General features: G+C 40.5%; 1 protein-coding gene across 1 annotated transcript in view; it reads left to right on the top strand.

The window, feature by feature from the left end:
• Nucleotides 1-13,437, top strand: part of niban2b (niban apoptosis regulator 2b) — a 48,115-nt gene that overhangs the window by 29,312 nt on the left and 5,366 nt on the right. The window contains exons 6-10 of the mRNA XM_050051358.1: nucleotides 2,656-2,771; nucleotides 5,171-5,275; nucleotides 5,880-6,042; nucleotides 8,217-8,404; nucleotides 8,685-8,840. Coding sequence (XP_049907315.1) covers nucleotides 2,656-2,771; nucleotides 5,171-5,275; nucleotides 5,880-6,042; nucleotides 8,217-8,404; nucleotides 8,685-8,840 — 728 coding nt within the window. The remainder of the gene's footprint in view (nucleotides 1-2,655; nucleotides 2,772-5,170; nucleotides 5,276-5,879; nucleotides 6,043-8,216; nucleotides 8,405-8,684; nucleotides 8,841-13,437) is intronic.

The raw sequence follows: 13,437 nt of genomic DNA, 5'->3' as shown, positions 1-13,437 counted from the left end.
GGCAGAAATCTGTCTTAAGGTCCAGACGCACCAAAACGACATCAAAGAACTAGCAGCAATAAAAGCCAACTGTTGTGTCGCCTCTCATCGCCTGTGTCATGGACAAAGAGTTGCCATGAACACACTGCGAAGATTACAGCCGACAGCCAACTAGCACATATGTTCCGCGCCTGTGTGAGAGGAAATAACTCTCCACACCAGCAGATGGTGGTAGTCAGTAATCGTCATTCAAAAAGGAAAACCAGAAGATAGTCACTTGTCAGCCAGTTAGCACATTAACAACAAAATCCAATGTTGAAAGAACAAAGACTGTTTACTGTGCCCCAGTGAACAATAACACAAACTATAATGAAATAATTCTGCTAAAGAGCTCAGTGGCTAAAGAAAGATAATCCTGCCTTATCTACCAAGTTTGTATTTATCTCACTCTCTCTTGACTTTAGTTGGTTGTTTACTTTTTGCACTTCTGTTTCTCTTTTTGTGCACTGAGCTGAACTGCCAGTCAGAGTGATTTCATTCAGTGACTGGCTCCCACGACTCTGTCGCTGATTCAACATGCTGAATCAGCTGACAAACAGCTGACAAGTTTTGATGAGGGCCAACGGTGCGGGACACACCGCAAAGACTAGGGCAACAGATACTGTCAGCTTGGTGTGTCAGGGCCTTCAATCTATTCAGCGTCAGCTCGGCTTTACTGCAGGGAGAGAAGGTGTACAGTGTAATCTAGCAGTGACAGAGAGGGTGCTCACAGGGTTTGGTCTTGGACGACCATAGCTCAGGAGTGAGTGGGTCGTCCACGAATCGAAAGATTGACAGTTTGATCCCTGGTTCCTCCAGTGCCCACATTGAAGTGTCCTTGTCTAAGACACTTAAGTTGAACTCAGGCTTAGCTCTGTATCTTGACATGGCTTGTACTGTGGTCCAGTAGTTGGAGCAAAAACGTACTCTTACATTTCTTTGTATTTCCACCAAAAATATCACAAGGATCTAGTTAGGACCAGTCATTTGGTATGAGCTGCATTGAATAGTATTTTTACATAAGCTTGAGTCAGTCTCAGCTATATTTAAAGGAGATGAGTGATGTAAGTTTTGTGGATTGTCAAGCTAGAAGAAGAGACTATCCCAAAATCCCAATTTTGGGTTTGTTTGAAATCCCCTCATACCATGCAAAGCTTAGTCAAAATGAACGCCTCCTTCTTAGAGAGGGTCTTGAGACTTCCTGTCTCTGCTACTACCAGGAGCTCTGGTCCTGTCACTGCCCTCCCCCAACACACACTTCCTGGCTTTGTCATAGTTGGGAGTTCTCACACACTCTCCAGTAAGGCTGAACAGTATTTCAGAGTTTTCTTTATCACAGCACTCAGTGTTAACATGCTTTTCTGGTTTTAGCAGATTTTCATTTTCTTTGGAAGCCAGACAACTTGAAGAATGTAATAAAGTTCAACTTTTTCTTTTTGAGTTTCTGTTTTCTCACACACCACTTGACTCCAGTGTTGACTGCTGCCAGTAAAAACTAAATCAGCACATACACACATACACAAATTAGGTTGAGAAAGAAATCAATTTACCTAAATATCACAAATCCCTAATCACTTTTTGAATACCTAAATTGATATATAATTCAATTGCACAGGGGAAAAGAAGTTGTCACTTTTATTGACATAATCTGTGAGTAACATGACCATTCAAGAAAAACAACACTAGAAAAGCAAGAAAGCAGAAAATGGTGGACAGTTCAAGGACACATACCTTCAGCTGCTTCAATAGCAACTTGGAATTCATCCAGCCCAGTGCAATCTCTGCAATATGTATTGAATCAGCAGGGCACACTTTAGAAAGTATCTTTTTTTAAGNTGTTTTTTTTTTTTTTTTTGTTTTTTTTTCACACATATTTCTTAGGGACACGATTATTTCATTTCAATGGTATTGGCTGATATGGGCTCCAGAGTCCAGAATCAGCCAACCTGCTTTTTCTTATTTTGCACAATGAATTAATATTACATACATTGAAAAGTGCCACATTCATGTCTCCATCTGCTGGTGGGCCATCACAATAAGAGTATGCATGCAAAATATGATGTTAATTCCACTACAGAAGAGATCACTAAAATTAGGTGGGGAAAAATGTGGATATATCGATACCGGTTATCGGCCAGAATGAGTTGCTAATATCCATGTATCAGATATCGGCAAAAAATCCAATATTGTGCATCCCTATATTTCTCTCAACTTAAAAAAAGATACTTTCTAAAGTGTGCCCTGGGCCCAGGTCGACTGGGCCCAGGGCACACTTTAGACTTTGCAGTATTCCATTTTTGCTGTCGTGGGTAAGCCAGTTTGCCTAGTTAACTATAGCTATAGTCATAAGGCACTAGGCAAGCTAGTTCAGAAATTCAAAAGGCCTTTTCACAGCAGAAAGTTCAACATATTGTAGCAGGAAAAGGTGTTAATAATAACATTAATGATGGCTCAGTTTTTATCCGCAGTAAGACGTGACAGAGTGAACACTACCAGGACCATGAAATTGTAGCAGCTAAATGGAATTCAGTCATCATTTATTTACTTGTTTACACCTGTGCTTTTTTTTTCTAAACTGCCATATGGATTGTGTGCCTAAATGCTAACAGCTAACAGCTATTAATTATCCCATCTTAGGTTTGTCAGAGGAGAATAAAGTCCAAACACCAGCCTTTACTGATGCAGTACGACTCTACCGTCAAGCTCAGGGGCACTACGGCACCTGGGAGATGATGTGTGGTGAACCATCACAGGTAAGCAGCATGGCAGTCGTAACATTTATCACCGTCATCTGTCTCCTGGCTTTCCTATTTTACATTGGAATGATGTCATACAATAAAATACTGATCAAACATACCAGGCTTGGTTTTGCTGTTGTAAAGCAGAGTTCTGACTTCCAGCATGCTTTATGGAAACATGGGTCTTACATTGTATCAGTGTATTTTCCCAGTAACCTGGTTTCGTGGGTGCATCTAAGAATGGTGAGACTGTTTAGACTACTGTATGCAAAGTGTTTCTGTTCAAGATGTATTCATGCTTTGTGTGCCTTGAGGGGTACTCTATGTGCAGGCGTGGTTTGGCCCCGGTTTCTATACCTCTGGCACTGAACAGGTTTTTCTGGAAGCTGCAAACCCACAAAGACATCGCATTATAGACATGATTTATATTAATTAAAGACCTGAGAAGATTTCCAGCTCCCCAATGGCTGTTTTTTTACCAACAGGTTTTGTGTTTTTACAAGCAAATATATATAAATGGTAGTCGGACGACATTAAAAACTGAAGTGGTAGTTGCTACTGGCTGGTGTGAATTTCCCACCCTGAAATATATGATATAAAGTTACATTCTTTGTGTGTGTGCGTGTGTGTGTGTGCGCGCATGTTTGGGGTGAGAGGGGTGTCAGTGTCTCACATACTGTCTTCCTGTTGTGTGTTACACCAGGAAATTTGAGCAGACATTAGGACTAGGTGATATAATGACAATGTACCATATATTGATATACTTTCAAGCAAGATATAGATTTAGACATTACCGTTTCTATAGATATAGAGTCAAGTTGTGTTACATAACGCGTACCAGTGTGCATCTCTCCTCTGTCACAGTCTCCACACAGCTCCGCCCCACTCACTCACTCACAGTTTCTCCAGCAACACTCAGAGAGACACAGAGCTGCTGCTCTGTTCAATCTCTGTTAATTAGTCTGCAGTGTGACATTGATCTACATGTTGCACATGTTATGCTGAATCAGTCTGTGAGATGAATGAAATGACCGCAGTAGCACACGTGCAGTACAGCGTTGCGCTTGCATGTGTGGGAGACAGAGCTGCTTGATAGTGTCAGGTGAGCGTTTGTTTGCTAGTTTGTGTGTGAGGTGGATCATAGCAAATCTCCATCCTTGTGTGACACTGAGGCAGCACCTGGATGCAGGAGACAGATGAAGCACCAACCACACAGATATTTTATAAACAAGATGTATATAACGTTGACAAAGTGTCTCTCACTCCTTCCCTCCCTCAGTCTCTCTGTTGATGCTCTGTGCATAAATAAGATTAATAAATAAATCTATGAAAATATTTAATTTTCCAGCACTAGATTATTTTTAAAGGCCATGGAAAACAAGTTTTTAACTCCCCTCACAAAGATTTTTAATCGTGTCACACTTCAACGGATTTAGGCCTACTTGATACCTTTATACTCATGTTTTAGTTTTGTGTCCTGTGCTGCAAACCTTTAAACCTCTGTAGCTTCAATGTGATGGACAAAAAGTTAACGCACAGCCCAGCTATTTATTTCATATAATGTACAAGTTGTGCAGCTGTACATTTTCAAACAGGGAAAAAAAAATCCCCATCTTTGCATTTTATTTTGATCACAGTCCTACATCTCAAATTTGTCTTTGACTTGTAACTGAACATGTAACCCAATTTGTAAAAAACACTGAGATATATATCTTGTATTGCCATTCAGCCTGAAAATACAGGGATGTGAATTTTTGTCCACGTCACCCAGCCCTAGCAGACATACAGCTGTAGCCATTAGACAGCACTTTTTACTTAAGGTAGTGATGACGCTCTTTCCAAGATGTCTCTAAGGTATATGGAATATGAATACAACCCTCTATTACAGTAATGTAATATTGATCCATATCATCAATAGTGAAGTTGCATTTTAGGTATTGGTAGCACCAGGTTTGTTAAGGAATGGGAATGCATGGAATATAAAAATAATGTCTCTAGTTCTGCTGCATTGTTTGTTAATTATTTTTGTTTCTTTTTTTATGTTTTATTGTCCACTGTAATTTTGTTAGTGTCATACGAGTACTCTTTTCTTGATAAATTAGTTAATAGGTTTTATTTTGATGATTAAAAATATGTCTATCACTCCGATAGATGTGCTCCAAAACACCACAGGGAACTCACTGTGGAGTTTCCATCCTCTATGCAGAGCAAATCTCAAACTCAATGTGCAGTGCAAGGTTGCAATCCCAGACACAAGCCAGAGCTTTTTGCACCTCTAGGAACCATAGCGCTCGAGTTACTGATTAGAAAAATAAAGTCTAATTCTACCACTTTACTGAGTGAAACATTTGTACATGTGATGAGTGAGATGATCTTAATTGTGTTCCCATGAGTTGTGTTTGCATGTCTACTAGATCCTGTCTAACCTGGTGATGGAGGGCCTCCTCCCTGAGCTGAGGGAGCTCATTGCCCCACGCCTGAAAGGCAAACTACACGAGAGGCAGAGGAACTGGATGCTGGTGAGAAACTACCCACACACATTTAACTTTAAGTTAGTATATTTAATTTAACCCCTTAGCAGCTGATGCTTTATGTCTTAAATATGTTACTAATGTTAATTCCAAAAAACATTATTAAGAACCCCCCATTAAAGTCCCCGTAGACTTCAGTCCTGACAGGCTGGGAAAGCGCAGGTATACAGCATGCAGGACACAGGGCAGTAAATAATACTGGTAATAATTAACACAAAAACATGGTCATGCGTACTTGTGTAAGTCTTATCAAAAGTTCAGCTTTATGTTTTTTTCACAGGAAACTTTTTTTTTCAAGAACTGATTGCTTTTTAATCAAATATAAACATTGCTGATTGGCTATCTACTTTTGAATATTACCCACTAGTAATGGTACCAGCTGCTGTTTATGTCAGTAATTTATTTTAAAAGAAAAATCCTTGCCTGTTTCACACTTTGCTGACTGCAGAGACAGCCAGGATGAGAGGCAAGTGTTTCCAACTCTTAATTAAAACACCAAGTGCTGCAGAGGTTTGAGTTTGGTTCGCTTCAGCTGAGCAACCGACAGGAACGGCAGGGTCTTCCCTCACATGTGTGTTTCCTGTGTGTGTAGATTAGTGATGCGGTGTATAGCCTGGTGCAGGGGCAGTGCCAGGCTCAGTATGAGGCAGTGCTGAAGAAGTGTGAGGCTTCCTGCTCTTCTCTGGAGGCCTCCATACGAACAGACATGGACCAGATCATCACATCCAAGGAGCATGTCACCAACAAGATCAGAGGTTAGTGGGGGAGTGGGCATTTTTAGATTTTTACGGGGGTGGGAGTCACAATACAATATTATTGCGATTTTAAAAACATGTTGTGATATTCAGAGTATTATTTATTACCTTACCTGCTAATTATTCCCCCAAAGGGAAAAGTACGTCAACATCTGTTTTATCTAATAGGATAAAGTTAAGTCTTTTCTTCTCACTTAAGTCATTTTTATTGCAGCAAACTGTATCTACTGGACTGAAGAGGCTAGAGCTGGGTTAAAATAATCGATTCATCTGATTCAAATCGATCTTCCTTTGAATGACCCGATATCGATTCATAAAATCCAAGATCAGTCTTTTAATACACTTTTTTTCCACGAGGTGTGGGAAGCTTTAACCCCGTTAATCTCACCGGTAGCAAACAGGCCACTGCACTAAATGATTAACTACTGTAGTTTTGAGAAGCTCCGATGTTACCGGCTCTTTAATTTGTAACTATTCACTTACTTTTTATGTTTTGGTGTAATTTATTATCATGCTGCACCAGCCTCTCCTCCTGCTGTCTGTGTGTCGGGCTGCTGTGCCACTTTTACTCACACACACAAACACAGAGTAGAGATGCTGTGATGAAGACAGAGATGTGAAGATAAATTGAGCTGAGGACAACTACACTTGTTACTGTGAGCCCAATAAAACCTTCATTAAGGAAAAGGCCAATACTTTATCAATACAGCTGTTTAGCAACATGTAAACATGTAGAAAAGTGATATTTCAGTCTGCTCTGTTCACAGTCTCTCATCCACCGCTGATAACATCACGTTATAAACAAGCACAGAGTGCTGTCCAGCTTCTAGCAAATTGTTACTATCAACTGAAACAGCAGTAACTGTTAAACGGTTTTGCTCAGTTTGTCTCGTATCGTAAAATTTACCAGCCATAACTTAACCTGCAGGCAGTGACTCTCCTCAGCAGCAGAGAGGACAGGAAGATGGATGCTGACATGTCTGTGCTCTTCCTTCTTTATCAACTTCACTCAGTATTGTGAAGTATTAGATGTGTTTCCAGTATATTGAGTTTATATTATTGTGACTTTGCTGTTTTAATATTACTGTTGCTACCCTAGAAACATTTAGTTATAAAATATTCAGTTTTAATCCTGTTCTGAATTTATTCTTCTTTTGAATAATTCCTTGTAAAATGTACAGTATTAGCTCTTTGAGAATCTCTTACACATTCTAGCAAAAATTGGTATTGTAAGTGAAATATCCCCAATTGAATCAATATCAAATTGGAATCGGATCGAAATGGAAATCAGATTGAATCCGGACCTTGTGAATAGAACTTGAATCAATTCAGGAAATTAGTGGTGATACTCAGCCCTAGGAAAAGCAATTAATTGTATTATTCTAGTAGACTACCAAAGCTTTAAGTTGTATTTGTAGTATAAGTGATTTATATAATAAATAGATTGATACTTGGTGTCTTCACATCAATATGATATTGCCACACAAAAATATCGTGATACTATGCTGTACAGATTTTTTTCCCCACCTCTAGTTTTTACCTGATGAAGTGATTTCCAGACCTTTTTTCTTTTATCCCTGTTTCTTGCCTTTTTTTAGCCTGTCTGTGATGGTTCGATTGTGTAAATTATTCTTTACAGTGAAAGTGCATCTATGAAGTCTGAAGTGTGTCACCAGAGTGATTACAATCTAATTCTAGGCTCTGATTGGTCTGCTGTTACATGCTGGCAGAAGTTGCATGAGTGGTCAGAGTTCGACTGCTGGTCAGTCAGATCTCCTGTTGCTGCTCAGTATGAAGGGTTGCAGCAGTATACAGTGAAATGGGCGTACGAGGGATACTCAACATGCTTTGCCTTGGGGCCACTTTGCAAAATGGCAGGAGGCCAGGGTCCAGTTATTAAACAAAACATTAATATGTATTAAAAAAAAATGGAAGTAACATAAAAGCCAGGGGAGGGATAAGCCACCAAATAAAACACTCTATCATATAAAGGTGTTGTTGTTTTTTTCAACTGTACATATTACACATGATTACAACTTATTATTTATGAATTATTGTCTGCACTATTTCTTCTTTCAAAAGTGACATAGTCTTGCTTTAATTCTCTCTTTAGTTGTCTGACCATACACATTGACCTCCATCTCCCCCCTCTTGTGTTCCTGGTTCCCCCACAGAGGTCGTTCTCCCCAAAGCTGAGAAGCTGTTGAAGGTGAGTATCGAGCCCTACATCAGCTCCATCCTGGACGCCCTGATGGAGCCGACCAGTCGAGGTTTCTCTGAGGTCCGTGATGTGTTCTTCAGGGAACTGGTGGACATGAGCAAGAACACCCTCAATGGTGGCACCAAGGAGACCGTGGCACAGGTAAGGAGGTTGAACTGAAGCTCCTAGTGTGGGATGACATTCTTTGCTGTGATGGCAACATGATTGGTATGTAGTAGATCAGACTTCTCAAGAATTAGAATATTATGTGCATGAACTGGTATCAGCATTAACTGTCCAGTGATACAAAGTCTTTGCAACCTTGAAATAAAAACCATTCAGTAGTCCAGTATGGTTTGTGAAACAAAAGTACAATTAAAATAAATAAAAATATTCCTTGTACAAATGAGCTTCACCCCCATCCCTCCCGTTTTCTACTCAGCACATGGAGAAGATCTCCATGCTGGCCTTCCACCCAGTGAAGATGCAAAGCTGCTATGAGAAGGTGGAGCCGCTGAGTCTGGAGGGTCTGCAGCAGAGGTTTGACGTCGCCAGCCCCTCAGTGTTTGTCCAGAGGGCCCAGATCCTCATGAGAGAGGTGATGCTCTAATGCTGCAATTACCTATATCCCTTTGCTTTTACAGATGGGTTCAGTCTTACTTACAGTGTGAGGCTTAAATGTGGCACTTTGTTGGTCCACAGCTACATCTTACAGTATTATAGGATAAATCCTGTTTATTACAACTTGGGTCTTATTTTTGTAGGTTTGTCCATCATTTCTGTCAATTATGATACCATTGGAGGAGCAACAGCAACAATATTCACTACTCTGTACATGTAGCCAAGCTAGCAATATGAAGCAAAAAAACGCAGCCAAGCATTATAAAGCACAAAAGCACTTTAACCATTTTTGACACACGCAGAGCAGCAATAAGCAAGACCCATGCAAAGCTGACTATCTGGCAAGGGCAAAGGACACTGGACAAGTTAGCAGCAGGTTAGCCAGTAGTAACAACAGTAATAATACAACTAGCAATGTATTTGTAGATAAAAAATGCTCATGTCTGACTTTGCAAAAGCAGGGCCTTGAGACTTTGTGTGAAGCTATGGTTGATGGCACAAAGACTTTGGGATCAAAATGAGATGCAGAGTGCATCCTTGTAAAAATCAAATGGACAATGGAACAATCTTCTCAGTATTAAGAAATATGTGTGAATCGTCAAGCTATTTAGTTACATTATCATTGTTGCAGTTAGTTTAAAAGTTGCTCTTTGGGTTTTGCATTGACATAAATAAGGGTATCATGTGCATACATCTGAACTTTACACCCTGTGCAGACCTGGGACTCACCCACGCCATTGCTCAGGTAGGGAAAGATAGTTCTTGGGCCCTGTTTAAAGTACGTATGGCATATGGTCCAAAGTGCATGGTGCAAGTGCTTTGAGGGCGTGTCTGACTCCACTTTTGCTAGTTAAACGGTGCAAAGTAAGGTGCAGCGGGCAAAGTGGTTGTATTTAATTAATTATAGGTGCTTTGGGAATAACATGAATTCAACCATTTAGTGTCTGTTACCATTGCACGGCTATTTACATGGCGAATTCTGCAGATTGGAGAAGGAAGCTGTTTTCTGCTGAGAGTAATGCAGTAAGAGCAGTAATGTCACTGCCACAAATATGCGGGACATTTAAGCACCAGAACTAAAAACTGATGTTAAAGACTTGACAGAGGCACCAGAACTAAACTTTTAGCTTCTGAAATGATCAATGAAGTAACGCTGCTCCTCGTGTGTAACTGTGCACAGCGTCTGTCTTAATGGGGAGTCGGACAGCAGCTCTGCAGCTCTGCTCTGCTCTCTGCTAGGTTCACATTTTATAGAATGTCAGTAATATTATCCTCATTAATGATGTATTATTTCACCCACCTGCAACCCATTCACGTGTCCCTGTGTGTGAAACAAACACAGTGTGCACACCTTGTGAACCTACCTATGTAGGCGCATCTTACTATCTGGATAATTGCGCCCTTTAAATACTGGCAGAATACTGTGCCAGTCTGACTTTAGAGGAGCTAGCTATTGGTCAATTGCACAATCTCTTTCTCTTGCCTCAAAATAGAAATACGCCAACAATGCCCTGACTGCACCTCACTTTGAGACCTACACTCTCATGGGCACACAGATGGGTGCAAGTACATTTGCATGGCTGGTAGTATGGCTCTTTTCTGGGGCCTCTCTGCCTTTCCTAGGCGTACACCGAAAGCCTAAGGCAGAAAGAGCACACTTCTCTGCCTCTCCACGTGCATACAAGGGAAGCCTTAGGTAGAGAGAGCAAACCTCAATGCCCATCCAAGTGCCTTCATAGAAAGCCTAGGGCAGGGTGAGCAGCAGCAAAGACCCCTTGTGAAAAGAACAGAGCAAGCATCAATGACATGAAAAGGAGGAGCTGGGGTGGAGACGGGTTGCAAAGGAGCTTGCAGAAACAGTAGGCAGGCCAAAGCTGTTAAAGTAGGGTCTCCTTAATGAGATTTGCCAATTGTTTGCATAGAAAGGAATCATGTGATCTATCAGCTGACACCCTTCCATCTATCAGCTGCTCCATCAGTTGATTGGGCTGCTTGAGATCAGCTAATGTAGCTGGGATTTAAGCAGAGCTTGACATCATGTCCTGCCTGAACTAAGGTTATATTCAATTTGCACTGTGTGGCACCTTGGCCTGGTGTAAGATAGGGCCCCTTATCTGGCTGAAAGTGTAAACACTCACTTGTTTGTAGTACAGCCACAAACATCATTCACTGCCGCACATGTCTATTCATAGAACCTTTCTTCTCTTATTTAGACAATGATGGGTTGTTTTTTTTTACTCAGCCAATTTGGTGGAACTACTTTCTACCAAAGAAAAAGACCCTTTAAAAATGTGTGTTTTTATGGATTATCCAAAGTTAGTAAAAATTGTCAAAATTTCATTTTTCAATGTTGAGACACTGTTAACAAAATTCCCTTTACTTCCATTGTGGTTGGGCCAATGCAGAAATATCAGAGGCAGTTATCTAACAAACCTGGGCGATTACAACCAATATTATCTGCATGGACAGACAACATTTAAAACTAAAAAGTACATTTTTTTTGTAATTTAGATGAACCAACCCTTTTAAAAACTTCCTTGGCCTGAGAACGTCCCAGTGCGCTTTGCTTTTAGTGCATACATAAGTAAAATCAGGGTGTTGACACAGTGTAGAATTGGATCAAAATATTAAGAAGATATGTCACTTGTTTCAGTTAAGAACGTGACGGTTTCCACATTGGAATGAAGCTAAGTTGTCATCTGGCATATTTCTGCAAGATTTAGATACTAAAAATTGTAGCCTGTATGTGTATCCAAACACCACAACAGGAACTCTGTCTCAGGGAAGAGATCCAACAGGCTGCTACCACCCCACGGAGAAATCACTTAATCATGACTTCCTCAGTAGGGCCCGGGGCCAGTGGGAGGGGGGTCACCCAGAGTTCAAGTACTGTTTAGAAACTACAGATACTCAGGCTGTGAAGCCTTTTCTCAAGTCCTACACTGTAAAAACATTCAAGTCCTTAAAAATGAGGGGCATTTGAATGTTCACAATTCCCTGACAGTTGGGCAAACCTCAACACAGTAAGGTGGTAGACATGCTAATTTTTTCCCCTTTTCTCAGCATGATACAATGATGCGCCACCATAAAGTACCAACAGATGTAAACTAGATGTAACCACCTTAACAGCAGCATTACTTGATGGCTGACAGGAAGAGACTTAAGACACTGGTAAAGAAGGCTAGGTGTGTCCTGGGATACTCCCCTGACCTAGTGGAGGTGGTGGGAGAAAGGAGGATGATGGCTAAGCTATCGTCCCAGCTGGAGAACATGCAGGACACTCTGACAGCAGTGGGCGGCTCCTTCGCTGACAGGCTGTTCCAGACATGGTGTGTGACGGAGAGATACCACAAGTCTTTCCTTCCTGCTGCTGTCAGACGTTACAACCAACGCTGCTCCCAGTAGACCACACATACTAAAACTGACAATCATCACTCATGTAATATCAGTACATACTAAACTGTGCAATATCTATACTTCCTAAATACAATGAGTGAGTAAGTATAATGTGAATTTACCCTGTCTATTTATTACTGTATATTTTTATTTTTTTTCTACTGTTAATAATTATATTGCTTTGTGTTTTTATGCCTCCACGCCAGCAGTAGCAATGAATTTTGAGTAGTCTGTACGTATGTCCCATTCTTGTGAACGTGATATCTCAAGAATGCCTTTAGGGAATTTCTTTAGATTTGGCACAAATGTGCGCTTGGACTATGTGATGAATTGATTAGATTTTGGTGGTTGAAGGTGAAGGTCTCTGTGACCTCACAAAACATATATTTGGCCATAACTCAAGAGTTCTTGTGTTAATTATGACAAAATTTTACACAAATGCCTCATAGGGTTAAATGCTGAAGTGATGACATTTTATATCCAAAAGGTCAAAGGTCAGCTGCACCGTGACATCAATATGTTCTGCAAGAACACTTTACTGACCATTATTCAACACCATAAGGGTGTCTACCTTGAAACTGTGCTTGATGTAAAGTTCTTCTGCGTTGTCTGGTTGAAGATGTGACTGAGGCATTCATTCTTTAGAACTTGTAGCTTCTTTGCAGTAACATTTGAGGCGCTTTTAACTGTCATGGCTATATACGACTGGAGCCAGAAATGGATGGAAACCATAACTACAACTTGACTGGCTCATGGTGGCGTATCACAGCAAGGCGGTAACTCCAGTTTACTTATGCGAATTGTTTTGCAGTATCCCCTGTGCTGCTGTAAAGATGCAAAATCCCCTCGCTGTGGGACTAACATTTTTTTTACTTTTAAAAAACCTGCATAAATCGATCATTTTAGTGAAAAATGGGCTAATAAAGGCAGCAGCAGGTGTCTGGATTAAACTCGATTAATATCTCAAGAGATAATAAGGTCAATTTTTGAGTAGCTTCAAAGAATCTATTAGTAAATTGATTTATCAAACACTCGATAATCCAGCCAAAGCTTCGGGGAGCTATTTGAATTCATTTGTTTTTCCAGTCTGCTGCTCTGATGCTGTCATAGACATGCTCACTCACTGTGTGGTATAATGATGTTTAAACTTCTTTGAGGCCTGCTCTAGGCAATGCAGT

Source organism: Epinephelus moara, chromosome 8 (genome assembly GCF_006386435.1).
Source record: "Epinephelus moara isolate mb chromosome 8, YSFRI_EMoa_1.0, whole genome shotgun sequence".
In the NCBI taxonomy this organism is placed as follows: domain Eukaryota; kingdom Metazoa; phylum Chordata; class Actinopteri; order Perciformes; family Serranidae; genus Epinephelus; species Epinephelus moara.
The sequence above is the reverse complement of the archived record's forward strand: the minus strand, read 5'-3'. Positions and strand labels throughout refer to the sequence as shown.